At 42.9% G+C, this 26,909-nt stretch overlaps 1 protein-coding gene across 4 annotated transcripts in view; it reads right to left on the minus strand.

Moving 5' to 3' along the window:
* LOC123745278 (RND transporter family member dispatched) overlaps positions 1-26,909 on the minus strand; it is a 225,995-nt gene that overhangs the window by 54,199 nt on the left and 144,887 nt on the right. For 2 of the 4 annotated variants that reach the window (XM_069321865.1, XM_045725660.2), the window contains exons 3-10: positions 26,550-26,654; positions 24,133-24,287; positions 22,888-22,987; positions 16,977-17,100; positions 16,531-16,725; positions 12,589-12,868; positions 5,518-5,741; positions 1,206-1,388 (exon numbers count right to left, since the gene is read on the minus strand). In XM_069321865.1, coding sequence (XP_069177966.1) covers positions 1,206-1,388; positions 5,518-5,741; positions 12,589-12,868; positions 16,531-16,725; positions 16,977-17,100; positions 22,888-22,895 — 1,014 coding nt within the window. In that variant the 5' untranslated portion in view covers positions 22,896-22,987; positions 24,133-24,287; positions 26,550-26,654. Of the gene's footprint in view, positions 1-1,205; positions 1,389-5,517; positions 5,742-12,588; positions 12,869-16,530; positions 16,726-16,976; positions 17,105-22,887; positions 22,988-24,132; positions 24,288-26,549; positions 26,655-26,909 lie in introns of all 4 variants that reach the window. The other 2 variants (XM_069321864.1, XM_069321866.1) reach the window with 2 other exon arrangements.

A 26,909-nucleotide genomic window follows, 5' to 3' on the forward strand; every position in this document is an offset into this window, starting at 1 on the left:
GATTAAGGCGCCCTGTAGTTACCAGTTGCGTTGCTTCTGGGAGTATGGGTTCGAGTCACTTCTGGGGTGTGAGTTTTCATTCGCATATAGTCCTGGGGACCATTCAGGCTTGTTCGCATTTGTGTTCCTCACGTGTGCCCCAAAGAATGAGGTGATTTGGTGAAATGCTATGCCCAAGATTACCATCCGAGTTGCCGTCGGGGAAGTGGCTCAAATAGCCTCGGCTATCACTTCCTTTTGACGGCCGTGATGGTCAAGCGGATTAAGGCGCCCTGTAGTTACCAGTTGCGTTGCTTCTGGGAGATTGGGTTCGAGTCACTTCTGGGGTGTGAGTTTTCATTCGCATATAGTCCTGGGGACCATTCAGGCTTGTTCGCATTTGTGTTCCTCACGTGTGCCCCAAAGAATGAGGTGATTTGGTGAAATGCTATGCCCAAGATTACCATCCGAGTTGCCGTCGGGGAAGTGGCTCAAATAGCCTCGGCTATCACTTCCTTTTGACGGCCGTGATGGTCAAGCGGATTAAGGCGCCCTGTAGTTACCAGTTGCGTTGCTTCTGGGAGTATGGGTTCGAGTCACTTCTGGGGTGTGAGTTTTCATTCGCATATAGTCCTGGGGACCATTCAGGCTTGTTCGCATATATATATATATATATATATATATATATATATATATATATATATATATATATATATATTTATTTATTTTCAAAGTTATACATAATGAACACCATCTTTTAAACACAGATACAACTTGTTAGAGTGAATAAAAAACTAAATAAATAAAGTGAGAAACATTGAAAATAAATCAACAAAGTCATTCCAATGAGGCAACTCGCTTCATATTTACTAAAAAAACGCAACTTCTCCAGGCCACTACAGCTAAACTACAAGAGGTAGAGATTTTTACTTAGATTTTCATGCTTCCTGCGTACTAATTAACAATATAAAAAGAAAAAAAAAATCTGGAAGAATTTATTTCTGGCGCACAATGGGAATGTCATTTTAAAAGGTGTGCAGTGCAGGGATTAAATTAACTCTTATTAATAGCACACAAATTTTTGTTACTTTTGTAATTTATGGAACAGATACATGCATTTACATAGGCAGGGGCCTTTAAATTATGAGATTGCTGGAAGCATTGCATAAAATATTTAATAAATTTAATTATACAGTCCAAAAACAAATTATTAATTATTTTAATACCTCTGGATTCAGAAAAGCAGCATCAACAAGATAATGAAGAATGGTGTATACAGCATCATGGTGCAGGCACTCTTGAGGAACTCGCTGACATCCTGTGGGTCCATTACAACCACGCTCTATTTGAAGGTCTAAACGGCGTGCGCACCTTCTCAGCAAGCGACGCACATTGACAACATCATCTTGCTGTTATATAAATCAAATTATTTGTGAAATGTGTATATAATAAAAAATGAATAATAATAATAATTAATAATAATAATAATTAATAATAATAATAATAATTAATAATAATAATTGATAATGATAATTAATAATTAATAATAATATACAGTATAACCATCATTATCATGACGACCCCAACTCACTGAAGCAGGAAGGCAAAAGACTGGAGCAAATATAAGATAAGAGCAATATAGGAAACAAAAATTAAATGTATAGGTATAAAGAATTTCAAAGACACCTGTCATTTCAGAATACTTTACACCCCTTGGCAATACCACAGAAAACTAACCCAACATATTCCAGAAAACAATGCACAACATAACATCAGTAGCTTAATCCTTGGACAGCAGTTATATAAAAATGATCATTCCTGACTACGCACACACCAAACCAAAGAGCCAAAGAGCCAGAGCTCAACCCCCGCAAACACAACTAGGTGAGTACACAAAGAATAAAAAACCAGCGTTAAATGTAATGAAACGCCATTTTCTGGGTGAAACCCGGAGGCTCCCAGAGCTATCCAGGCTGATATGCTAATGTCAGACTTTGGCATCAGTCATGTGTATGGAGTTCTGTAGGCCTACAGGGAACCATGAGCCAGAACCTGGCCCCCCCCTCACAGAGGCACGAGGAGCAATGGCCTATAGAAACCTCCGTGTGGTTGGAATCATTCTATGTCTGCCATCGACTGAGTTAGGCACCCAGAAAGCTAGGTGTCCCAGTAACCCACACAAGCCCGACAAGGCCTAGGAACATCAACAAAGGAACGTATAGCCAACCTATAAACGACACGGGCACGGAAAGACACAGCAGGCTAGTAGGACCGAACCACCCCGCGGGTGACCCGAGAGAACCGCACCCTGGAACAGGGAAGAAGGGAAACCGGAACAACCCAAAGCGAGACCCCTGTCATGGCAGCCGTGGCACGCAAAGAACGGCGAATCACCATAACCGAACACAGCACAAGATGCACCCCCGGCCAGACCAACCAAGCATCAACAACCCAAGGACCCTTCCGAAAAGCAGCCATGCCAGTCTTCTCCAGAAAAGAAGGAGACGGATGCAAGCGAAAAAACCAGCGTTGAATGCAATGAAACACCATTTTCTGGGCGAGACCCGGAGCTTACTAGGCTGATATGCTAATGTCAGACTTTGGCAGAATCATGTGCATGGAGTTCTGTGGGCCTACCAGTGCCCAGAACCTGACCTCCTCAGAGAGGCATGGGGAGCAATGGCCTATAGAATCCCCCGTGTTGTTGGAAGCATTCTATGTCTGCCATCGACTGGGTCAGGCACCCAGAAAGGTAAGCATCCCAAAACAAACCCCTATTCTGGTCAAAGTATTGCTACCAAAAGCTGAACAAGTGGATAGAACTCCCCTATAAGAAATGAGCATGACGTCACACGTCGCTGCGCCGCTGTCTGCGCAGCTGCCCCCTCCCCGGGAGGGGGAAGGGGGAACCCCAGACCCCTCGCGCCGGCTATCCATTCTTCAGTTCCGAGGCTGGATGTCAAAACACGCAAAAAAAACGCTGACCGGAGGGGAGGGAGGGATGCCGGGGAGCCTCCGGGTCTCACCCAGAAAATAGCATTCCATTACATTCAATGTGCTGGTTTTCTGGGGGGAGCCCTTGTGGCTCCCCAGAGCTAATTACCCACAGAGGAAAAACATAGGGACGTACCCGGTAGGTGGTCATTGCGCACTCCTCAACTCTAAGTTGAGACAACTGGCTGCAACCGCCGACCCAAAGCTACACAGGCCTGAATAGGCCCAGGGACGTTCACTAGAGAATGAGCAGCCAGGACCCTGTTTGAATGCAAAAATCCCCACGCCTGAATGTCAGCCCAGGACATGTTGCCAAAGACAGGGAAGAAGGGAAACCGGATCAACCCAAAGTGCGTCCCTGGACACAGAAGCCGTGGTGCGCAAATAACGGCGAAGAGCCGCAACCAGACACAAAACATGATGCACCCCCGGTCTAACCAACCAAGCATCAAGAACCCAGAAACCCCTCCGGAAAGCAGCAGTCTCAATCTTCACCAGAAAAGAAGGAGACGGTTACAGATGAACAAAACCAACACAAAGATCGACAGAGCAGAAACCCCTGAGCCAGAGGAAAGCATGATGCTCCCCAACCCGACCCCCAGAGGCCAATGCCAATAGAAAAAGAGCCTTGGAGAAACTATCCTGAACCAAAGGGGCCACAACAAACCGAGGGGAAGAAAAGAGAGCACTCTGTCCAATGACTAGGGCGGCTCAGGTGGTGCATGAGCAGGCTGGAGGTGAAACAATGCAAGATGCAGCTTGCGAAACGGCGCAGAAGTTACAACAACACCAAAAGCAAGTGGAAACGACTCCGCCAGCGCCGCACAATACGAGGCAACAGTATGTGGCAAAATGACGGCCCCGAACCTTCGAAGTTAGAAAACATACAAACATCACTGGTATACACACATCCGATAATTATGATAGAATTTTATACAATGACGATAACCTCATTCACATAGTAATGTAACCTTGAAACAATAGCAGGATTTTTTTGTCATGGGTCAAGGTAAACTATTACATCCCACAGAACTATTATATCCCTATTTGCATCATACAAGTAAAACCCAGACAATAATTGTTTAAATCATATGACAATAACTGCATTACCCCGTGAATCAACATATGATGATAAACGCTGTCTAAGGGTTCGTAGAATAGGTGTAATGTACTCCCAATAAGTAGTAATGTATAAAATGTAAATAATTCTGTACTTTGTAACTACCTCCATTCAGCTCTGCTCACTGTCACTTCTTGCTTATTGTCACACTCATTCCATGCTTCCTCTCAATTGCTTGCTCACCATATCTACTGGTACATATCTTCTTGCTTTCTGCCATTTCTCCAATTCTTAAGTTCACTTGAAAACATTTTCTTAACCACCTTATCATCGTCCATTCATTCAACATTACTGTACCCTCCTAGTACACACTGATAATTCTGTATGTCACTGAGTTTTCCACATTGTTTGTGTGTAAGGTTGGTACAGGCAGTCTTTCATGCATATATCTAGCCATATTCCACCCTATCTTATTCTCCCCAAACTAAGCTTTTATTGCACCAGCTATTTTCCTTCTTTGACTCAATTCTACTTGCACAAATTCTACTTTCTGTCAACTACACAACCCAGATATTTTAAGTCATCAAGAGATTCCAGCATTTACCAATTTTCTCTGATTTCACAAAATATCCATATGTTTCCAATTTCATTACTTTATCTACAGTAATTTCAGCATTCTCTCCAAGTAAACATTGGAAAACTTTAAATTAACTCACATTTATTGCTTGAATTTCCTGTTACAACTCCATTGTTTGCAAATATAAAATTGAATATTCTCATTTTCCTCCAAACAAAGTTTACATTTTATAACATTATACCTGTAGCGTAACTTGAAAGAGTTTTGGGAGTAGTTCTACTCCCCAAGCCTGGCCTGTGGCCAGACTTTACTAAGCATACACCGAGCAACCATTATAGCATAACAACCCTGGCATATATTTACATTTAAATGAAAATAGTCATTCAATGTATCATTAAATCTTCCATATTTATACTGTACTGCATTTGCTTACATCATCCTGTATTCCTTCAGAAAACTTTCTTTACTTGAAAAGGGGGAACCTGGGAAATATTTTCTCCACATATATTTTCAGTCACCTTCCTTTATTGTTATCACTGAGAAGATAAAACAGAAGAGGCACAAAAAAAAGAAAAACATGCAAGGATTAAAACAATCCACTGCATGAGAAGACAGTATTTAATATGTAAGCAAAATTAATGGCTGAGTCTGGACAGAGAAACTGTGTGAAAGATGTACACCTAAAACTAGTGTTTTCAAGGACACCCAGTCCATTATCTATCTATATAGTAATAATTTATCTATATAGTAATAATGTTATTACATTATCTACAGGGTATTTATATAGTAAAAATGTTAACTGAACAGATATAAGACAAAAAGAGCTATATTTTATACATAAGCAGAATGTTAAATTAGCATTTCCTGAATGCATGTAATACAATATGTAGTATATTACTTTCCTCACCGTTATATAGTGACAAGACGTACGGTTAGACAGTAGTGCCACATAGTTTGGAAGTGACCAGGAAGGACAGCAACGTCCAGGGGTCCAGGTTTCACATATTGTTCCAAACTCGGCTGGAGAACGTAATCGGTCATCAAGTTCACAAATTGCTTTTAAATGCTTTAATGTAATTAAGGTGTCTCTCGGTACTGTGCTCTTGACAATCATATGCCCATACTCAGGAACTGTCAAAATGAAAATTAACATTTATAAGATAATGTCTATTGATAACCATGAAACAAAATATGTATAATACTAAAATCCTACAAATATCCAGGTCTTGATTGGAAACCCTTTTTTGTACTGGTATTGAGACTTTTTTTTATAAAATAAGAAAAAAACAGAATTGCATGTAAACAAATGCCTCTAAGGGGGCACTGGTGGATCCCTATTGCTAGCTGCACCAAGATAGCTTCCCACTTATCAGCCCTCAGAGTCCTTATCAGTAGCCTGTCAGAGACCAGAGGCCAAAACCTGGCCCCTCTCACAAAAGCATAGGAAAGAGGATTCATAATCACCCTCACCAAAGAAACATACCCCTAGAAAAAAACTGAAGCAAAAGTGACAACTGAGAGGTTCACAGAAAGTAAACAATGCAGCAAACAATGCAGCAAACAATCCACCCAGTTGTTAAGTCATGCCCCCTACCATATTACAGCTGGCAAGTGCCAGATAGCAGCGCCATGCGAGAAAAAGACCAATCAACTCGCCTGGTAGGGAAGGAGAGAAGTCCATGGAGTCAATGAAGTCCCACCAGAAAAAGGCATTTCATTATATTCAATGCTGATTTTCTCAAGAGGCCAAAATGGTTACTAACTAACCCTGTTACTAACTAAATCACAAAGAAAGGAAAAACAGGACACACCAGTGGAGGAGAGCAAAGATCAAATCTTCAAATGGGAGACACCAGAAAGAGAAACCCTACACAAGGCAACACAAGCTCAAAAAGAAATGAACCACCAGGATCCTCTTAGACCTCCAAAATTCCTAAGCTGGGCCCAAGACATTAAAAAGGCAACCCGTTCTCGCAAATTTAATAAGTCAACATTGACTTATTAAATATGTGCATAGGTGACATACTTAACATAATAGTTTCCCTTGAAAAGATTCATAGAAAACACCGACCTTACCTAACCTACTTAGTATGTTAAGATAAGCATCTTATTGCTTCGTAATTACAATTATTACCTAACCTATACCTATAATAGGTTAAGTAACAATTGTAATTACGAAGCTATAAGATGCTTATTTTAACAACTAAGTAGGTTAGGTACGGTCGGTGTTTTCTATGAAGCTTTTCAAGGGGAAACTATTATGTTTAGTATGTCACCTATGCACGCAACTAATAAGTCAATATTGACTTATTAAATTTGCGAGAACGGGTTGAAAAAGTACAGCGGTCAAAGTTGCAAACTACTGAACATCGTGGGCCTGAGGGAAGATTGCAAGCTGTCAAAATTTTATGATACTGCAAATGACCTGAGACAAATGAGCCTGGAACAGGGAGACCAAGGAGACTGGATCAGCAAACAATGAGTCCCCTCCCCCCAAAGTAGTCCAAGTCACTCACAGGTAGTGACGAACACTTGCACCTGGACACAACAAATGATGCACTCCCAGATGAATGAACTAAAAATCAATGACTAAAGAATCCCTTTGGAAGGCAACAGTCTCATTCTTCACCAGAAAAGGAAAAAAAGGCTGCAGATAAAGAAACCACCCACCAGGGCTGAAAGAACAAAACTTTCCATTACCAGAGGAGAGCATGAAGCTCCCCAACCCTACAATCAAAAGCAAGGGTTAACAAAAACTAAGCCTAGAACAAGGAATCATGGACTGCAGGTGTGAATTAGAGCTGATGGGACAAAAGAAAACCAAATACCCTATCCAGAAACCAAAATGGTTTAGAAGGAGAATGCGCAGACTAGAGGTGAAAAAATCAGCGTTGAATGTAATGAAACGCCATTTTCTGGGTGAGACCTGGAGGCTCCACGGAGCTGTTTTTTGTTTTTTTTTTTTTGGCAGGGAAATTATTGCATGGGCCTAAGTTTCTGGTTGGCCCACTAAGTGTTGCTTGTTTCTGTTTTACTTAGGCAGAGTGTGAGTGTTTATGACTCCAGGCTGATATGGATATATATTAGACTTTGGTATCAGTCAATGAGCATGGAGTTCTAGGCCTACCAGGGACCACAAGCCAGAACCTGGCCCCCCTCAGAGAGGCACAAGGCACAATGGCCTATAGAACCCCCCTCCCCCTTCCCATGTGGTTGGAAGTATTCTATGTCTGCCATCGACCGAGTCAGGCACCCAGAAAGGTAAGCGCCCCAAAACAAATCCCTATTCTGGTTAACATTGCTACTGAAAGCCAAACTAGTGTACAGAACTCCCCAAATAAAAACAAGGAATCGAGCATGACGTCACCACATCTCCTGCTGGAGGCTGGATCAAAACATGCGAAAAAAACACCGACCGAAGGGAGGGAGGGTTGTTGGGGAGTTTCCAGGTCTCACCCAGAAAGTGGTGTTTCACTATATTCAACGCTGGTTTTCTGGGGAGGGGAGCCCCTGCGGCTCCCTGGAGCTACTTACCCAAAGACAAAACCAAACAATAGGGACTTACCCAGGAGGCAATCAGCTCTCGCTCCTCAACTCCAAGTCGAGACAACTGGCAGCTACCGGACACGACACATGACGCACCCCCCGGCCTAACCAACCAAGCATCAACCACCCAAGGACCCCTCCAGAAAGCAGCAGACTCAGGCTACACCAAAAAAGGAGGAGTCAGCTGCAAATGAACAAACCTACCACCAGGGTCAAAAGAGCAGAAATTCCTACATTGAAGGAGAGCATGAAGCTCCCCGACCCGATCCCCTAGAGGCTACCTTGAGGTGTTTTCGGGGCTTAGCGTCCCCGTGGCCCGGTCGTCGACCAGGCCTCCTCGTTGCTGGACTGGTCAACCAGGCTGTTGAACGAGGCTGCTCGCAGCTTAATATATGAATCACAGCCTGGTTGATCCGGTATCCTTTGGAGGAGCTTATCGAGTTCTCTCGAACACTGTGAGGGGTCGGCCAGTTATGCCCTTTATGTGTAGTCGAAGCCTGTTGTACAGTCTTGGGGCCTCTGATGTTGATAGAGTTCTCTCTCAGAGTACCTATTGCATCTCTACTCTTCAATGGGGGTATTCTGCACATCCTGGAGAGCACTAGTGTCTTGAAGAGCATCATCATTGGCATAGCATCTCTTGTTTAAAATGTTCTAGTTATCCAACCTGTCATTTTTCTTGAAGTTGTGACGACTACTTTATTGTGTTCTTTAAAGGTAAGGTCTTCTGACATGAGTACACCCAGATCCTTTACATTGCTTTTTCATTCTATGCTATGATTTGACTGCATTTTTTATGTGGTTTCTGCCTTTATATTTTCATTTTTCCCATAGAGCAAGAGCTGGAACTTATCTTCATTAAATACCATATTATTTTCTGTAGCCATTGAAAGACCTGATTTACATCTGATTGGAGGTTCGCTGTGCTCTGTATGTTGTCTTTTCTCACAAAAATCCTAGTGTCATCCGCAAAGGATGATACAGTGCTATAGATTGTGTCCTTATCTATGTCCAATATGAGGATGAGAAAAAGTACTGGGGCAAGCACAGTACCCTGGGGGACTGAGCTCTTCACGAATGATGGTCCGGATTTTATTTTGTTGACTATTACACATTGGGTTCTATTAGTCAGGAAATTGTAGATCCATCTGCCTAATTTTCCAGTAATTCCTTTTGCACACATTGTGTGTGCAATAACACCATGGTCACATTTGTCAAAAGCTTTTGCAAAATCTGTTGAAGCTCCCTGGCCAATGCCAACAGGAGAAAGAGCTTTAGAAAAACAATCCTGAACCGAAGGGGCCACCACAAACCGAGAAGAGAATAAGGAGAGCACCCAGTCCAATGACCAGGATAGCTCAGGCAGCACATGAGCAGGCCAGATAATATATAATAAACACAATCACTGAGAGGGGTGTCGACGAAATACATGCAGATTTTGTCATCCAAGCCCCTTGGAAATCGCTGCCAGCAGACTTTAAGATTGTGGCTCTTGAAGGAAAAAAGAATCAGACTAATCCTCATCTGCTACGTAATATTGTACAGATGCATATAAAAGCAAACTTGGCATCTGATAGCTTCACATACTTCACAGATGGATTAGTAGACCAGCAGGGACAAGAAACCAGAGCTGCAGTTAAAGCAGGAAACTCTGTAAATAGTTGGAAACTCTCAAATGGGTGTTCGACTTTACAAACAGAGATGCTAGCCATTCAAAAGGCTTTGGAACATAATCTTGCTGAACACCAAAACATGTTATCATACATATAGATTCGAGAACTGCCATTGAAACCTTGCAACAAGAACACATACGTGATAACATCTATCTGATCACAAATGTCATATCATTAATGCAAACACTCAAACAACAAGGCCGACGGGTACTTACCAACTGGGTGCCAAGTCATGTGGGAATAATTGGAAATGATATTGCAGACGAAGCTGCAAAACTTGCAACTAAGAAGAAATGTAAACATTTACATACCACAGAGTCTATCACAGATTAATAAATTAAGAAACAGAGCAATGCAAAAGATGTACTGTGACCACAACACAGCAGCCTGGTGGGGGGCCTGGTAGCCTGGTGGATAGTGCGCAGGACTCGTGATTCTGTGGCACGGGTTCGATTCCCGCACCAGGCAGAAACAACTAGGCAAAGTTTCTTTCACCCTGAATGCCCCTGTTACCTAGCAGTAAATAGGTACCTGGGAGTTAGTCAGCTGTCACGGGCTGCTTCCTGGGGGGGGTGTGCGTGTGTGTGGTGTGGTGTGGAGAAAAAAAAAAAGTAGTTAGTAAACAGTTGATTGACAGTTGAGAGGCGGGCTGAAAGAGCAAAGTTCAACCCCTGCAAACACAACTAGGTGAATACAGCAGTTGCAACATCTGGCTCTGTGGGTTGGTACAAGAACTCAACCAACTATGAACCACTTTATTTGATGAAAGGGAGCATTAGAACAACAGAAGTACACTTACATCGCATCAGGCTTGGATACCCATGTGCATGGGAAATAGGCTTACAGGTTCCAGAAGATGAGAGGAAATGTCAAAACTGTGGAGAAATGCCTGACAGATCACTGGAACATTATCTAACACAGTGCACAGTTACAAACCCATTAAGATTTCAACTTTGATTCAACAGATCAGAAGTTGTTGTTAAATACATGGGCCAAAATCTTACTGAAGCGACCATACGAGTCATAAATACTCATACTCCGTAAAACAGAAACAAGCAGCACTTAGTGGGCCAGCCAGAGGCTTAGGGCCCATGCAGGAATATCCTTGCAAAAAAAAAAAAAAAAAAAAATTACATATAGTGATTAACACTTTCGCCCGGGCATGACGCAGCATTGCGTCATCCGTTTACTGTCAGTAATGACGGGCATGACGCAGCATTGCGTCATCCACTTTAAATAATCGCCAAAAATCAGGTTTTTATCCGATTTTTTTGGGACTGGTTTTAAAATGCGCGCCGATGTCTTCCCATTTTCTTTGTTGCGCCTTGTGACCCGCAGGCGGCTCGGCACACGCCGTCGCCCATTGTTTTCGCTCCACTGTTGTGACCGGTGTCGCCTCCCCTCGCATCTCAAACATGTGAACATTTCAGCTATTTTCCGTGGCTATATTTCTTACTGCGGCTTTAGAAACTATCTACGCTTACTCCACGATGGATAGTGATCATGAACAAGGCCCTTCCAGGATGAAAATTGCGAAAGAAAGGCTTGAAAAGGGCGGGAATTGGGAGTGTAGCTGGAAGGCGTCTGAGCGCTCACTCGCGGCTAACGCATGGCCAGTCTTCAACTCGTCGGCGGTTGGAGCGTGACCAGGTTTTTTATTTTATATGCTAATGTTCCTCTAGAGAATTCAATTGCGAACCCATTGAGACCAAAATGAAAGACCTAGGATAAAAATTGAGTTGACCAGAGTGAAAATAGTGAAAACATTTTATCGCGTTTGCGCGCTCCTGGGTAACTCATTCGCACTTTCTCTGTTTGCTGCGGGTAATTAGCTGGGCTTTTGGAGTTTATATGCATTTAGTGCTGTAGAGAATTCTATTGCGAACACAATGATACCAAATTTAATCTCATAGGACGAGAATTAAGGTGACAAAGTTGAAGAGAGTATACACTTTTCAGAATTTACGCGCGCTCCCGTGAAACCCTGGGACCCAAATCGCACAGTTGAGGGGTGGCGCGCGGGGTACGCCAAAGTGTTAACCAGTGTCAGAAACAAAAGATATGAAGAACGGAAGAGAACCTCAACCCAATGAGGAATGTCTCCAGAGAGATCTGGTGAAAGAGGCAGAACTGCAGAAATATGCCCAGATTTGGAAACCAAGTCAGAGGGGCTGAGTCAGCCACCAAGGAGCCAGAAGAAATACCCCGGCCAGTGTAAGTCTCTAAGTCTGGACAAAACCTGGAACGACATTCAAACAAGTGGAAAGAGCCAGAGGAATCCTCACCTTGACTGGTAGAGCCAATAGGCATCCTCAGCAAAAATCTTGCGATTGGGGAACAGAGCTACTGTATTTCGAAAACCTTGGATTCAAAAAGCTGATGACTTGTCAGTTATCAGGTGAAGGACTGATCAATACTGGCATTGGAAGCTGGCAACTCCCATGGTCCTGCCACCTAGTGGTGGCCAACTGGACCTCAAGGAGGGTATGGCTTGACTACTATAGTCCATAGGGCCTGCCACTGCTGCCCAAAGGATGGGTATGGGGTGACAACCATTACTGCTCTATGATGGTTATGGGGTAACAACAACTACTGCCCATAGGATGCGTTGCACAATCTAATAAATAAAATTAGATATGGAGAACATTTTCAGTGGCACTTTAAAACAAGATCACATTCTCAAACTGAAAAAAAGATGAAGCTGAAAGTCCATAGATAATCATATAGCACTTTAACAAATAATACAACACCTTACATACCAACAGGATTACAAAAAAAGCCATCTTCTCCTATATGATAATGGAGATGCTCATCATGCTCATGGTTCTTGTGCTCATGACCCCATTCATTTTCCATGTTATATTCCGAAGGATTTTCTCCTCTGCCTTCATTCTTTTGAGCCGAGTCCATCATGGCACTTAAATCAAATATAGGAGTCTTGTCCATTTCTACTCGACCCTCACTGCCGTTTTGACCCATACTGCTGCTGCAGTTGTCAAATACTTCAACAGGGCCATTAGGTGTCATCTCAATACACACCTGAAACATAATTATTATTAATGTCACTGTAAACCCCACAAGCACAAAATCTAGTTAACACTTAAAATTAAGATTTTCCAAAAGTAAATGTCAAGCGATCAATGTAATGAAATGGCCTTTTCTGGTTGGATCCACAGTAGCTCCTTGAGCTAGGTGATAGTCCACGAGGCCTTAGGGAGATGCACCAGCCGCTGAGATCCACTCTTGCCTACCAGAAACCAGGACCAGAATCTGGTTTTCTCCAAGGTGAAGAGAGCTTGCAGATAAAAGATCAACCCTGAATCAAGAAAACAAACCACTGAATGTAATGGGATGCCTCTTTCTGGTGGGGCCTCGGTGGTTTCCTGATGTTAGCTTCCTGAGAGAGCTCCACACATGTGTCACATCTACCTTAGGAGTCCTCAATAGTCTACCGGGGACCAGAGCCAGAACCTGACTCCCTCACAGAGGCAAAGAGAGAGCTGGTTATTATGATCACCCTCATCAAGAAAACATCCAGAAAGTAAGTGAAGCAATACTGACAACTGCATGGCTCACAGAGAGAACAACTGAACCAGCAAATTGCTCCACAAAAGATTCATCCAATTGTAAGATCAAACCCCCATTAGTTATGGCTGAAGACCAACAGGTGCCTCCACCAGTGGGAGCTCCCAGCTTCCACATCATCTGAACCTCAGTCCAGAGCTGAAAGACCATGAACCAAAGTACCTACAAAAGAGTGCAGGGAGGAAAGAAGGGCATACTAAGGCCCCCACCAGAAAGAGGCACTTCATTAATTTCAATGCTGATTTTCTGGAGGGGTTGAATGGTGGCTCCCTAAAGCTAGGTAATAAGAGTGTAAAAGGAAAACATGGGACTTACCAGGGAGGAGGAGAGCAAAAACAAACTCTAAGATTAAAACCCGAGAAACCTGACCCTGCGCAACACAAGCCTGACAGGGACCAGGTAATGAGCCACAAAGGACCTGTTAGACCTCTAAAACCCCTGAACCTTAATATTAGCCCATGATATGCTTGAAAACACTGCAGACAAAGTATCAAATTTGAAAACACCATAATGTTTGCAAATTTGCAAACATTCAGAGTATTAATTAGAACTGAATACTTTTGCTGCCAACAAAAGCTTTACTTCTGAGGATAGATTTACAAGAAAAATTATTCTAAGTGAATTAAAAATAGATATGAATAAATGGATGGATGTAAGTATTCCCAATAGCCACTCTCCTTTGGGTTTGGAGGGAGTTATGAGGGATATCTTCCAGGCAGATACCTTTATTAACCCTTAAACTGCTCAGCAAACTGCTCTGGCATAAAACACTAGAAAAGCAAAGAAATGGCAACAGGAGGATAAAAGCCCTGAAAGAGGTGAAGAACTCACCCAAGACGCTAGCTTGCACACCCAGGCGCATATAAACAAACCGCAGCGCTACCCTGGTTGCCAAGCGGGGAAACCCACAGAAGAAAATGGCCACCAGAAACAGGGAGCCATGACCGACACAATAAATACGAAAACACACCAGCAAATGTGAGAAGTAAGCAGACTAGATGGACGAGAAACCCCGCCCAGAAGCAGAAAACCCAGGTAGTGGCAAACAGTCCCAGAACTGCTAGCAGGCCTTCCCCACAGCCCCGGGAACCCGCAACAGTGGCCCCAGGGCAAAGCCGTCCTCCACACCCTCTGCCCTTAAAGAAAAGGAAGAATCCAGGGGAAAAGGCAGCAAGAAAGGACCGCTGGCAAGACCCAGAAGCCTTGGCAGGAGGAACAGGATCGAAAACCTCCGTCCCCAACCCAAACGGGGCAGCCCCCGAAACCGCCTGAGTCTCTGCCCCAACTAAACCCTGCCCAGACCCAGAAACCCGCAGAGGGTCAGGAGCCGGGAACAGGGAGGGAAAGGAGCGAACAGCAGCTACCCAAACAGGGTGGCCCCGGGGCATCCGAGTAGGAAACCAACAAGAGGCATCTGTCCCGGTTGACATTAGGTTGAGAACATGGGGCTCGGCAGCAGGTGCGGTGAGCTCCTGGGGCCCTCCCCCTCTTGGGAAGGGGAGGGCTGTGCGGACAAGCGGCGAGGCAGTAAAGTGTGATATTTGCTTGTTTACTTGTTTCCTTGGGATAGTAGAGAGTTTCTAGCTCTCTGTTTGGTTTTTTGTTTTAGTTTCTTACCATATGGGGGTTTGTTTTGTTATGCCTACCTTTGTGGGTGCCTAACCCCAGTCGATAGCAGATAAGGAAAACCCCAACCACAAAGTGGTTTTCCAGGGCCATTGCTCCCTGAAACCTCTCTGAAGGGGCCAGGTTCTGGAACTGGTCCCTGGTAGGTCTGAACTCCTTAGCTAATGTCCCGGTCTAATATACCATATCTTAGCCCGATAAGCTCCAGGAGCCATAGGGGATCCCCACAGAAACTGAACCTTGTTTGACTCCATTTTTTTGTGAGAAATATTCAAAGAGAACATTTCTCCATCTCACAGCTAATTTGTATACTTTATGAGAAATATATAGATATCTAGCAATGACAGGACATACTTTTCTGTTAAGCAATTCCTAAAAAGATTGGCGTGTTAAACTTTGTTAAAAGCTTTGGAAGCATTAAGAAACAAAGAGAGAGCAGAGCTACCTTGTGAGTTGTAGTACTGAATAGCTTCTGCCACCATGAAACTACAGAACGTTGTTGAGTAACCAGATTTGTATGCAAACTGAAAGTCAGAGGTGTACAGTTCATCAGCTAGAAAATAATGAGTATATAATCAAATACTTTGTTTAATAGTGTGTTTAAGGCAATAGCTCTGTAGTTAACAGAGGTGGACATAGAAGCTCAACAGTTTCTTTGGAATGGGAACAAGTACAAAGGTGTTTATTACAGATGGCATGTACCATGGGAGAGAAAGCCTAAAAGAAACACACATAAACATACAGTTTTAGCATCCCATGTTTAAGGTTGTCAGAGTATATGTTAAAGAGGCTATCATAACACCAATTTTTTTTAGCTGTCTTACTGCTTTCACAACCAATACAAGGGTTACACTGCATAGGTGTTTAACATTAAGAGCAGAGTGCATACAGGTCTCGCATGTAGCTGTACAGTAGTTAGGTTCAGTTTCAATCTCAACTGCATTATATCTCGAACCATTGTACAATGTGGAATATTTATCTTTGAAAACATCACATATATTATTGGGCCCAGAAGCATCATCCATGACATTTGTTACCTTCGGCATGAACTTTTTTATTTTTCTAATTTCACCCCAAAATTCATAAAAAAAAATTCTTAGAAAGGTTATCAAAAACTTTTGATCTTACAATACTTTTATTTTCCTAACTGCCTTCTACTAATTATTATTAGTGGTGAATTATTATTATATCTTGAGTTATCTTGAGTTAAATATTATTATATATTATAATTAATTATTATTACACAAGTATTACTGTATAATTATTATTACATATTATAATTATTATTACATATAATAATTTGTATTAATTATAAATCCATTATTATTATTATAATTAACAATCATAATTTAGAATGATAAAGAAAACACAAGAAAATAGGAAGAAATAGGAGCCAAGGATTCTCATCTTGATGTAAACTGTTTAGATTCAGATGCTGGGCAAAACTAACACAACCAATGATAATAACGTACAGTATTGTCATGGCTTACAATGTGTGTGTGATTTGGAAGTTTCTCATCATCTGCTTCTTTTTCTTCGTTGTTTCCAAAGGAGTGAAGCAGTTTCATCAAGTAAGGGTCATCTGAAGGGTTGACACTGAGGGAACCATTGGGACGAGTAGCATCCAAGAGGTTTTCCCAGGCTACTGCCCGCTCACTTATCACAGTTCCTCTTGATTCAAAGCCCTATTCATAAGCCAATATACAGTAATAATTTAAAGTTTAAAATAGTATATAGAACAGGCTACTATACTACTAAGTTTGTATGTCAAACTTGCCACTCAGAGTATCATAAGTACAAACTTGCTTAAAATTCACTGCAATTGTATCAACAAAATGAAGATATAAACATCCATAAAGAAAGATATTATATAAACAATCTGCTTATGTTATGTCTAAACTAAGACTGAAAACATCATAATGAGAGGAGAACTAACCAAGGATGGGTCGGTGAAGGCTGGGAGTGGGCGGGCAGTAAGGGAGAGTACAAGACATGTCACCACCACCACCACCACACTGCTCAACACCACATATGGGTGATGACACAGTAGTCGAGCATACCTGGCTGGTCAAAACTATTTTGTCATATTCCAAAATGTACATTTTCACACATATATAAAAGTTTTAAGCAGTACTGTATATTGTATATTTAGTCTGTATACTGTATATTTAGTCCCAACTTTAGTGAGAAAATTAAATTAATATAATCTACAAAGATAAAAATCCCCATACAGTACAGTAGAAATTTAGAATGGTAGAAATTTATTTTATTGTACTGTATATGAACTCTTCCGCCACAGAGTAGCTGCCAATATAACAATGTAAACATCTTGTAAAGATGCTCATTTCTATCATAATTTGTTCTAGGCATGTTAAGCTCAGAGACAAAAGCTTGAAACACACACAAAATCAGTTCACCAAGCTGGCATAAAATATTACTGACTATGAGAAAATGCAACAAAATAATAACTGCTTATCTATAACAATCTGCTTTACAGTACCTCTTTACTGTATATGACTCAAATTCTGTTTCATTTATACACATAATGTACAATATTTATGTTAGCACTCAATAACTGAGTAATTTACAATTTGTAACTCTATATAACAATACTCTTAATTTTTTCACTGTACCGTATTTATTAATATGAAATGTTTAGCGGGCCCGTAAATAGTTAAAGATGCGTTTCAGAAAAACATAGTCCTTAAATGAAATCTGCATTGCATGTATGGGGAAGGGGAACCTCTTGGGTGTTTGGGAGTAGCCATTATGCAAGAATATAATGAAAAATTTATAAAACCCACAGTTTCTGAACTCCTCACAGCTTGGTATTACATCTATTCGAATATCCATTTTTTTACAATCTGCAGTCATTAACTCCTCTTTCCCCTTCTTTTCTCACTTACTGGTAATATGCCATGGAAACATTACATTTATGGCTCCTAAAAGCTTTGCTTCTTTGAGTGCAATAACATTTGGATTCTCGTAGTGTATTCATTCTGAGTTCATTTGTTTTGACTAATCCATTTTTGTAAACATTACCAGTACTCTAAAAGGCCACTTTCTTCTTTTAACGCTCACTTACAGTCTCCCAAGTCCTATGTTCCTTAGGTACTGGAGGTTGCTCTGAGTGGGGAGCATTATGATGGGGAAGGGAGTTAGGTAAAGGGAAGGGAAAGAAATGTTGGGCTTGGGGATGGTAGAAAGTTTAAATTAGGGATGGAGGGGGATATCACAGTGAGTCAAGGATGGACTTTTAGGTCTGGGAGTGAAGATTGAAGGGGTGCAAGTTTGGATTTCAGTTACATGGGGTTTAGGGGGTGAGGTTAGTGGCCAGAGGCAGGAAGAGGCTGGGAAGGAGTGGTCAGTATAGTGTGATGTGTCAGAGGGTAGGGGGAGGGAGTGTGTTAGAAGGATCAGAAGTGGATTGGTTTACACTTATGTTCTGGTTATCTCTGGGGTTGCTGAGCTAAATGACATGGATACCTGTGCCTCACTCCCCTCATATTCCCAACTCTTCTTCCTTGTTTCATTGCTGCCACTATCTTTTCCTCTGGTTCAAGAGGGACGGTGGGAAGAGTAGTAGGTGTATTGAAGCTATGTACAGTACATACATGTTTTATACAAATACATAACTTCTTGTATTTGAATGTGTTTTATACAGCTCAGGTGGATGAGGGTGTTTTATACTATTCATACTATGACTAATGTATGAATAACAAACAACTTTGCTTCATTTTCCCACAATCAGTGAATATTGTTGTACTGGTATATTACTAATAATAAAAAGTTACAAAACTAGATTTTTTGTTTTCAAAATATTTACTTAGGTAGCCAGCATTAAGTGCCAAAAATTTTTTTGGGGGATAGTTTGTCACTGTAACACACTACTCACAATTTAAATTTGTTGACCAACTAGCCTATGTCCATCCCATAACCCAGATCATTTTCCCTGCAAAGTTAGGTGAGGCCAGTCCCAAGTGTTTCGCCTCTGAAATAACTGTATTGGTCTCTTATTCTCCTTCTCCTTTTCCTGCCAAGATTCATAGAGGGAGGGACTGCAGCCGCCAAACTTCAGAGAGGGAGGGACTGCAGCCGCCAAACTTCAGAGAGGGAGGGACTGCAGCCGCCAAACTTCAGAGAGGGAGGGTCTGCAGCCACCAAGCTTCAGAGAAGGAGGGTCTGCAGCCACCACGCTTCAGAGAAGGAGGGTCTGCAGCCACCAAGCTTCAGAGAGGGAGAGTCTGCAGCCACCAAGCTTCAGAGAGGGAGGAGCTGCAGCCACCAAGCTTCAGAGAGGGAGAGTCTGCAGCCACCAAGCTTTAGAGGGGAGGAGCTGCAGCCACCAAGCTTCAGAGAGGGAGGGTCTGCAGCCACCAAGCTTTAGAGGGGAGGAGCTGCAGCCACCAAGCTTCAGAGAGGGAGGGTCTGCAGCCACCAAGCTTCAGAGAGGGAGAGTCTGCAGCCACCAAGCTTCAGAGAGGGAGAGTCTGCAGCCACCAAGCTTCAGAGAGGGAGGGTCTGCAGCCACCAAGCTTCAGAGAAGGAGGGTATGCAGCCACCACGCTTCAGAGAAGGAGGGTCTGCAGCCACCAAGCTTCAGAGAGGGAGAGTCTGCAGCCACCAAGCTTCAGAGAGGGAGGGTCTACAGCCACCAAGCTTCAGAGAGGGAGAGTCTGCAGCCACCAAGCTTCAGAGAGGGAGGGCCTGCAGCCACCAAGCTTTAGAGGGGAGGAGCTGCAGCCACCAAGCTTCAGAGAAGGAGGGTATGCAGCCACCACGCTTCAGAGAAGGAGGGTCTGCAGCCACCAAGCTTCAGAGAAGGAGGGTATGCAGCCACCACGCTTCAGAGAAGGAGGGTCTGCAGCCACCAAGCTTCAGAGAGGGAGAGTCTGCAGCCACCAAGCTTCAGAGAGGGAGGGGCTGCAGCCACCAAGCTTCAGAGAGGGAGGGGCTGCAGCCACCAAGCTTCAGAGAGGGAGGAGCTGCAGCCACCAAGCTTCAGAGAGGGAGGGGCTGCAGCCACCAAGCTTCAGAGAGGGAGGAGCTGCAGCCACCAAGCTTCAGAGAGGGAGAGTCTGCAGCCACCAAGCTTCAGAGAGGGAGGAGCTGCAGCCATCAAGCTTCAGAGATGGAGGGTCTGCAGCTGTCATGTTTCAGAGAAGGAGGGTCTGCAGCCACCAAGCTTCAGAGAGGGAGGGTCTGCAGCCACCAAGCTTCAGAGAGGGAGGGGCTGCAGCTGCCATGTTTCAGAGAAGGAGGAGCTGCAGCCACCAAGCTTCAGAGAGGGAGGGGCTGCAGCCACCAAGCTTCAGAGAGGGAGGGTCTGCAGGCACCAAGCTTCAGAGAGGGAGGGTCTGCAGCCACCAAGCTTCAGAGAGGGAGAGTCTGCAGCCACCAAGCTTCAGAGAGGGAGGGTCTGCAGCCACCAAGCTTCAGAGAGGGAGGGTCTGCAGCCACCAAGCTTCAGAGAGGGAGGGTCTGCAGCCACCAAGCTTCAGAGAGGGAGAGTCTGCAGCCACCAAGCTTCAGAGAGGGAGAGTCTGCAGCCACCAAGCTTCAGAGAGGGAGGGTCTGCAGCCACCAAGCTTCAGAGAGGGAGGGGCTGCAGCTGCCATTTTCAGAGAAGGAGGAGCTGCAGCCACCAAGCTTAAGAGAGGGAGGGGCTGCAGCCACCAAGCTTCAGAGAGGGAGGGTCTGCAGCCACCAAGCTTCAGAGAGGGAGGGGCTGCAGCCACCAAGCTTCAGAGAGGGAGGAGCTGCAGCCATCAAGCTTCAGAGATGGAGGGTCTGCAGCTGCCATGTTCAGAGAAGGAGGGTCTGCAGCCACCAAGCTTCAGAGAGGGAGGGTCTGCAGCCACCAAGCTTCAGAGAGGAGGGGCTGCAGCTGCCATGTTTCAGAGAAGGAGGAGCTGCAGCCACCAAGCTTCAGAGAGGGAGGGGCTGCAGCCACCAAGCTTCAGAGAGGGAGGGTCTGCAGCCACCAAGCTTCAGAGAGGGAGGGGCTGCAGCTGCCATGTTTCAGAGAAGGAGGGTCTGCAGCCACCAAACTTCAGAGAAGGAGGGTCTGCAGCCACCAAGCTTCAGAGAGGGAGGGCTGCAGCCACCAAGCTTCAGAGAGAGGGGGCTGCAGCCACCAAGCTTCAGAGAGGGAGGGGCTGCAGCTGCCATGTTTCAGAGAAGGAGGGTCTGCAGCCACCAAGCTTCAGAGAGGGAGAGTCTGCAGCCATCAAGCTTCAGAGAGGGAGGGTCTGCAGCCACCAAGCTTCAGAGAGGGAGGGGCTGCAGCCACCAAGCTTCAGAGAGGGAGGGGCTGCAGCCACCAAGCTTCAGAGAGGGAGGGTCTGCATCCACCAAGCTTCAGAGAGGGAGGGGCTGCAGCCACCAAGCTTCAGAGAGGGAGGGGCTGCAGCCACCAAGCTTCAGAGAGGGAGGGTCTGCATCCACCAAGCTTCAGAGAGGGAGGGGCTGCAGCCATCAAGTTTCAGAGGGGGAGGGGCTGCAGCCATCAAGTTTCAGAGGGGGAGGGGCTGCAGCTGTCAAGAGTCCCACAAATCACTTACTGACAGGCAGAGAGGAAAACTTGCAAGTCACTGATAATAACTGGCTTCTGTGCAACACAGCTCAACACTCCACACTCCTCAGGATAATTTATTATACAAAAAAATATAGAAAATACGATGAATTGTTTTAATTAATAAAAGAAAACATATATACACGAAGGTAAATGGAACCACAGACAAGAAGTTACACACACACAAATTGTTAGAGAGAAATGATGACCAGACCACACACTAGAATGTGAAGGGACGACGACGTTTCGGTCCGTCCTGGACCATTCTCAAGTCGATTGTGATGAGGAAGTGGAGACAGGCATTAAATAGGCACGAGAGATGAGGAGCAACCCCTTCCTTTGCTTTTCATCTCTCGTGCCTATTTATTGCATGAAGAATGGTCCAGGACGGACCGAAACGTCGTCGTCCCTTCACGTTCTAGTGTGTGGTCTGGTCATCATACTTTAGCCATGTTATTGTGACTCATCGTCTGTTAGAGAGAAATATATGAAGTAGATATAATAAAGGAAAAGTAGATTGGCTAGAAAGGTGGCGTCCAAGAACTAACAGCTCAATTCTGCAGACACAAATAGTAAATACGCAAATAGTAAACACACACACACACACACACACACACACACACACACACAAGAAAATTCACTTTTGTAAACAGAGTGGTAGACGGTTGGAACAAGTTAGGTGAGAAGGTGGTGGAGGCCAAAACTGTCAGTAATTTCAAAGCATTATATGACAAAGAGTGCTGGGAAGACGGGACACCACGAGTGTAGCTCTCATCCTGTAACTACACTTAGGTAATTACACTTAGGTAATTACACACACACACTCTCTCTCTGAGGGAGATTGACAGTGTGGAACTAGATGAAATTTACACAATGAATACTAATAGAGCAAGGAGGCATGGAGGGAAAAGTTGAGACTCATCTGTCATATAGGTAGTTTTTTTTTTTTTAAATGGCATGAGAGTAGTAGGAAAATGGAATGATCTAAAGGATCAAGTTGGGCAAACAAACTCTATTCATAGTTATAAAATGATATGCTAGGAAAATAGGATAGGAGGCATTGCTTTAAACAACCGGCGACTAGAAATGCAGGGGTCCAAGAGCTAATGCTCGATCCTGCAGGCACAAATAGGTGAGCACACACACACACAAGAGAGATCGATAGGCAAGACAGAGAAACACAGACTGAGGTAGTGAAAGGGCACATTAAACTGTATAATACTGATCACTGCGGAAGAATAAGGGAAGGTGAAGGACTGTATGTAGCTCTGACCAGGTCATGTTGGCAGGAAGTGTTGGGTGGAGGAGGCTGGCATCATGACCCACAGTCCCGTCCGTCTCTCCACGCCCGCTCTACACTTCCTCACCACCACCTGCAGGCACGTACACAAATCTTACACACATCATATTATTTCTGCAAACGAATATAAATTAATGGAGACATGATTACCACCTATAAAATATGGAGCAACATAGTAAGCATCATATGCAGGCTTACTTCTGACCATTCTCCACCCCCACCCCTAAAAAAATGCAACATTAAAACAATTGAATGCACCTGAAATATAAAAAGGCAATAATTTATAAAAATACATTAAAAAATAAATTTTTACATGGCACCGCAGCCCATCCACTTGAAATGATAGTACTCTACTAAGAGTACGTATCTGTTTGGCAGAAAGTACCCATATGTGGGGTTGGACCACCAGTAAACTGCCTTTTATCCTATTAATTTTATTGAGTCCGGAAAAATAAAGTTAAAATCAAACTTAAATATCCCCAGACCTAGTATACCACGTATATGTACAAGAATGTAAGAAGTGAATATTATATATTTTATATTATATATATATATATATTATATATATATATATTTTATATATATTATATATATATATATATATATTATAATATATATATATATATATATATATATATTTATTTATTAGGCTAAGTTAGCATGTAATAGGCCTAGAATTGCTATGATAGGGTTAGGTCTTATATTTATGTCTCTAAAAAAAAAATTCTGTTTGTCCAAATTCAATAATACAAAAGTCAATTTTCTGGTGGTCCATCACTACACGTTGGTACCTTCCACCAAATAGTTACTCATTTCAAGTGAGTAATTTAAATGCAATGATTGAATGTTCTTAGATTAATGCAATATTCTTGAGGTTATCTTGAGATGATTTCGGGGCTTTTTTAGTGTCCCCGCAGCCCGGTCCTCGACCAGGCCTCCACCCCCAGGAAGCAGTCCGTGACAGCTGACTAACACCCAGGTTCCTATTTTACTGCTAGGTAACAGGGGTATAGAGTGAAAGAAACTCTGCCCATTGTTTCTCGCCGGCGCCTGGGATTGAACCCAGGACCACAGGATCACAAGTCCAGCGTGCTGTCCGCTCGGCTGACCAGCTCCCCAATGACTCATGACTCATGCAATGACTCATTTCTGACGCTTTTATCATATTTACACTTGAAACTGTGAATCGAATTAGCTTCAACAACTTTTATCACTAACCTGTTCCAATTATTGATGTTTGGAGTTTGTTTTTATTGTTGAGGGGGGTCAAAGCTTCAGTAATTAATACCCTGGGGCCAGATTCATGAAGGTACTTACGAATGTTTTCTTCTTAGCGCCTTCGTAATGGCTACGTCGGTTTTCAGGTAGGCAATCTAAAAAGAAAAATCTTCGTAAGTTTACTCCGTCGGCTAAGGTTGCTGTCGACCACTCGTAGCTTTACATAAACTGAATATAACCCAATTTTTCTCCACTACACAACATGAAGGATCGATTTTATTATAAACAAAAGATTTTAGCTGGAGAATTTCATCAAGAGGCGTCCTTCGTGTTAGTTGTATATGCATTCTTTGCTTGAAACTTGCAGTAAATACGTCTTTTATGATATCAGAATTAGTTTTATAATAGCAAGATATTATACCAGTAGTTATTAAGTAGATAAATGCTGGTGAACATGAAATATAAGAGAAGGTGATGAGCCCTGCCTGATGGGAGCATTTACTATCACCAAGTTCACCTAGTAATAAGTATAGATGGATATGTATAGCTAAGGTACACCCTCCTATTTTTAATTTATTTTGTTTGGTTTTATTTTTAAATTAAATCTGGGTGAAACATAAAATAAAAATATGCTGCACAAATGATGTTAGGTTAGGGTAAAAACTTCAAAAACTTTTCTCATTGAATACTTAAACCTATAATTATGACTATATGGACTATTAAAAAAGAGGGGGAAGTAGGGGTCCAAGACCTTTTCCTGTTACACAATTTGGGTGTGTGGAACAAGTAATTATCAAAAGAAGGCACCATGCTGGGAAGGCTATGAAGCAGTAAGGCAGTGAGGTGAGGCAGCTACTTATTTGAGGAATTATTTTGACTGCATCTATCTAGACCTAAAAAAGGCTTTTGACAGAGTTCCACATAAGAGGTTGTTCTGGAAACTGGAAAAATGAGGGCAGTAATCAGAGGCAATATATCGGACTGGAGAAATGTCACAAGTAGAGTACCACAGGGTTCAGTTCTTGCACCTGTGATGTTCATTGTCTACATAAATGATCTACCAGTTGGAATACAGAATTATATAAACATGTTTGCTGATGATGCTAAGATAATAGGAAGGATAAGAAACTTAGATGATTGTCATGCCTTTCAAGACGACCTGGACAAAATAAGTATATGGAGCACCACTTGGCAAATGGAATTGAATGTGAATAAATGCCAAGTATGGAATGTGCAATAAGAGAACATAGATCCCACACAACCTATAAATTATGTGAGAAATCTCTAAAGAATTCTTATAAAGAAAGAGATCTAGAGGTGGTTCTAGATAGAAAATTATCACCTGAGGACCACATAAAGAACGTTGTGCGAGGAGCCTATGCCACGCTTTCTAACTTTAGAATTGCTTTTAAATACATCAATGGCGAAATACTAAGGAAATTGTTCCACCTTTTGTTAGGCCAAAGCTAGAATATGCAGCGGTTGTGTGGTGCCCATATCTTAAGAAGCACGTGAACAAACTGGAAAAGATGCAAAGACATGCTACTAAGTGGCTCCCAGAACTGAAGGGCAAGAGCTATGAGGAGAGGTTAGAGGCATTAAATATGTCAAAATTAGAAGACAGAAGAAAAAGAGGCAATATGATCACTACGTACAAAATAGTAACAAGAATTTATAAAATCGATAGGGAAGACTTCCTGAGACCTGGAACTTTAAGAACAAGAGGTCATAGATTTAAACTAAGTAAACAAAGATGCAGAAGAAATATAAGAAAATTCACTTTCACAGAGTGACAGACGGTTGGAACAATTTAAGTGAGTTGGTGGTGAAGGCCAAAACCATCAGTAGCTTCAAAGCGTTATATGACAAAGAGAGCTGGGTAGACGGGACACCACGAGTGTAGCTCTCATCCTGTAACTACACTTAGGTAATTAAACTTAGGTAATTACACACTAATGCACACTTCCTCTAGTGTCGGGTACACAACACAGCCCCCACCCCTTAACCAAGGGGCGTCATACAGCCCGTCCTAAGATTTCCCAAGGTCAAGAAACTGTCGTACTAAAGTTCCCTCCCCTAACCTTCCAGAGACCCAAAACAGAAAACGGGACAGTATGTCAATTTCATGAGCCGCTACCATTTTCTAGTATGACAGTTTTTGGCCATGTGTAGAGTATACGTCAAAATGCGATGTTCCATTAGGAGGACGGATTGCATTATGATCTTGAAATACTCAAGCAGCACAGGGGCTACCCTAAAACCAAAATGGAGAATAGAAATAGCCTAAGCTAATCTATCCTTTTGAGATGTATTCTATTGTCACAATAAACATAATTGAACTTGAAACCAATATCTATTATGTATTTGTTACTTTTAATGTACCTGTACGCTATCAATGCTGGTATGAGGTGGCTTACCTGCACTATGGCTTCTGCAGGGTGGTACTCCAAACCCCACAAACTGTCTTGTGGATAAATTCTGTTGAAAGGTGAACAGTGAGAGCAGGCGCTGAACACCTCGTTCTGAAAACAAGAAACTGTACGTTGTATGTTACACCTAATTAATGCTTGAATGTTATATTTTTAAGTGTTTTTATCATTGTTCAGTTATACAGATCCACATGTTGACCCCAGGGCTAATGGGGCTTCAGCTCCTGAGATCAACTTTCTGCGATCAATGGTTTTAAGTAAGTGTCATGTTTCAAAATTTTATCGAAAAATGCTTTAATTACTACCATTGTTCGAAGTGCACGTCTTAAACCTCTTCGACCATGTTCT

Source organism: Procambarus clarkii, chromosome 10 (genome assembly GCF_040958095.1).
Source record: "Procambarus clarkii isolate CNS0578487 chromosome 10, FALCON_Pclarkii_2.0, whole genome shotgun sequence".
NCBI classification, from domain to species: domain Eukaryota; kingdom Metazoa; phylum Arthropoda; class Malacostraca; order Decapoda; family Cambaridae; genus Procambarus; species Procambarus clarkii.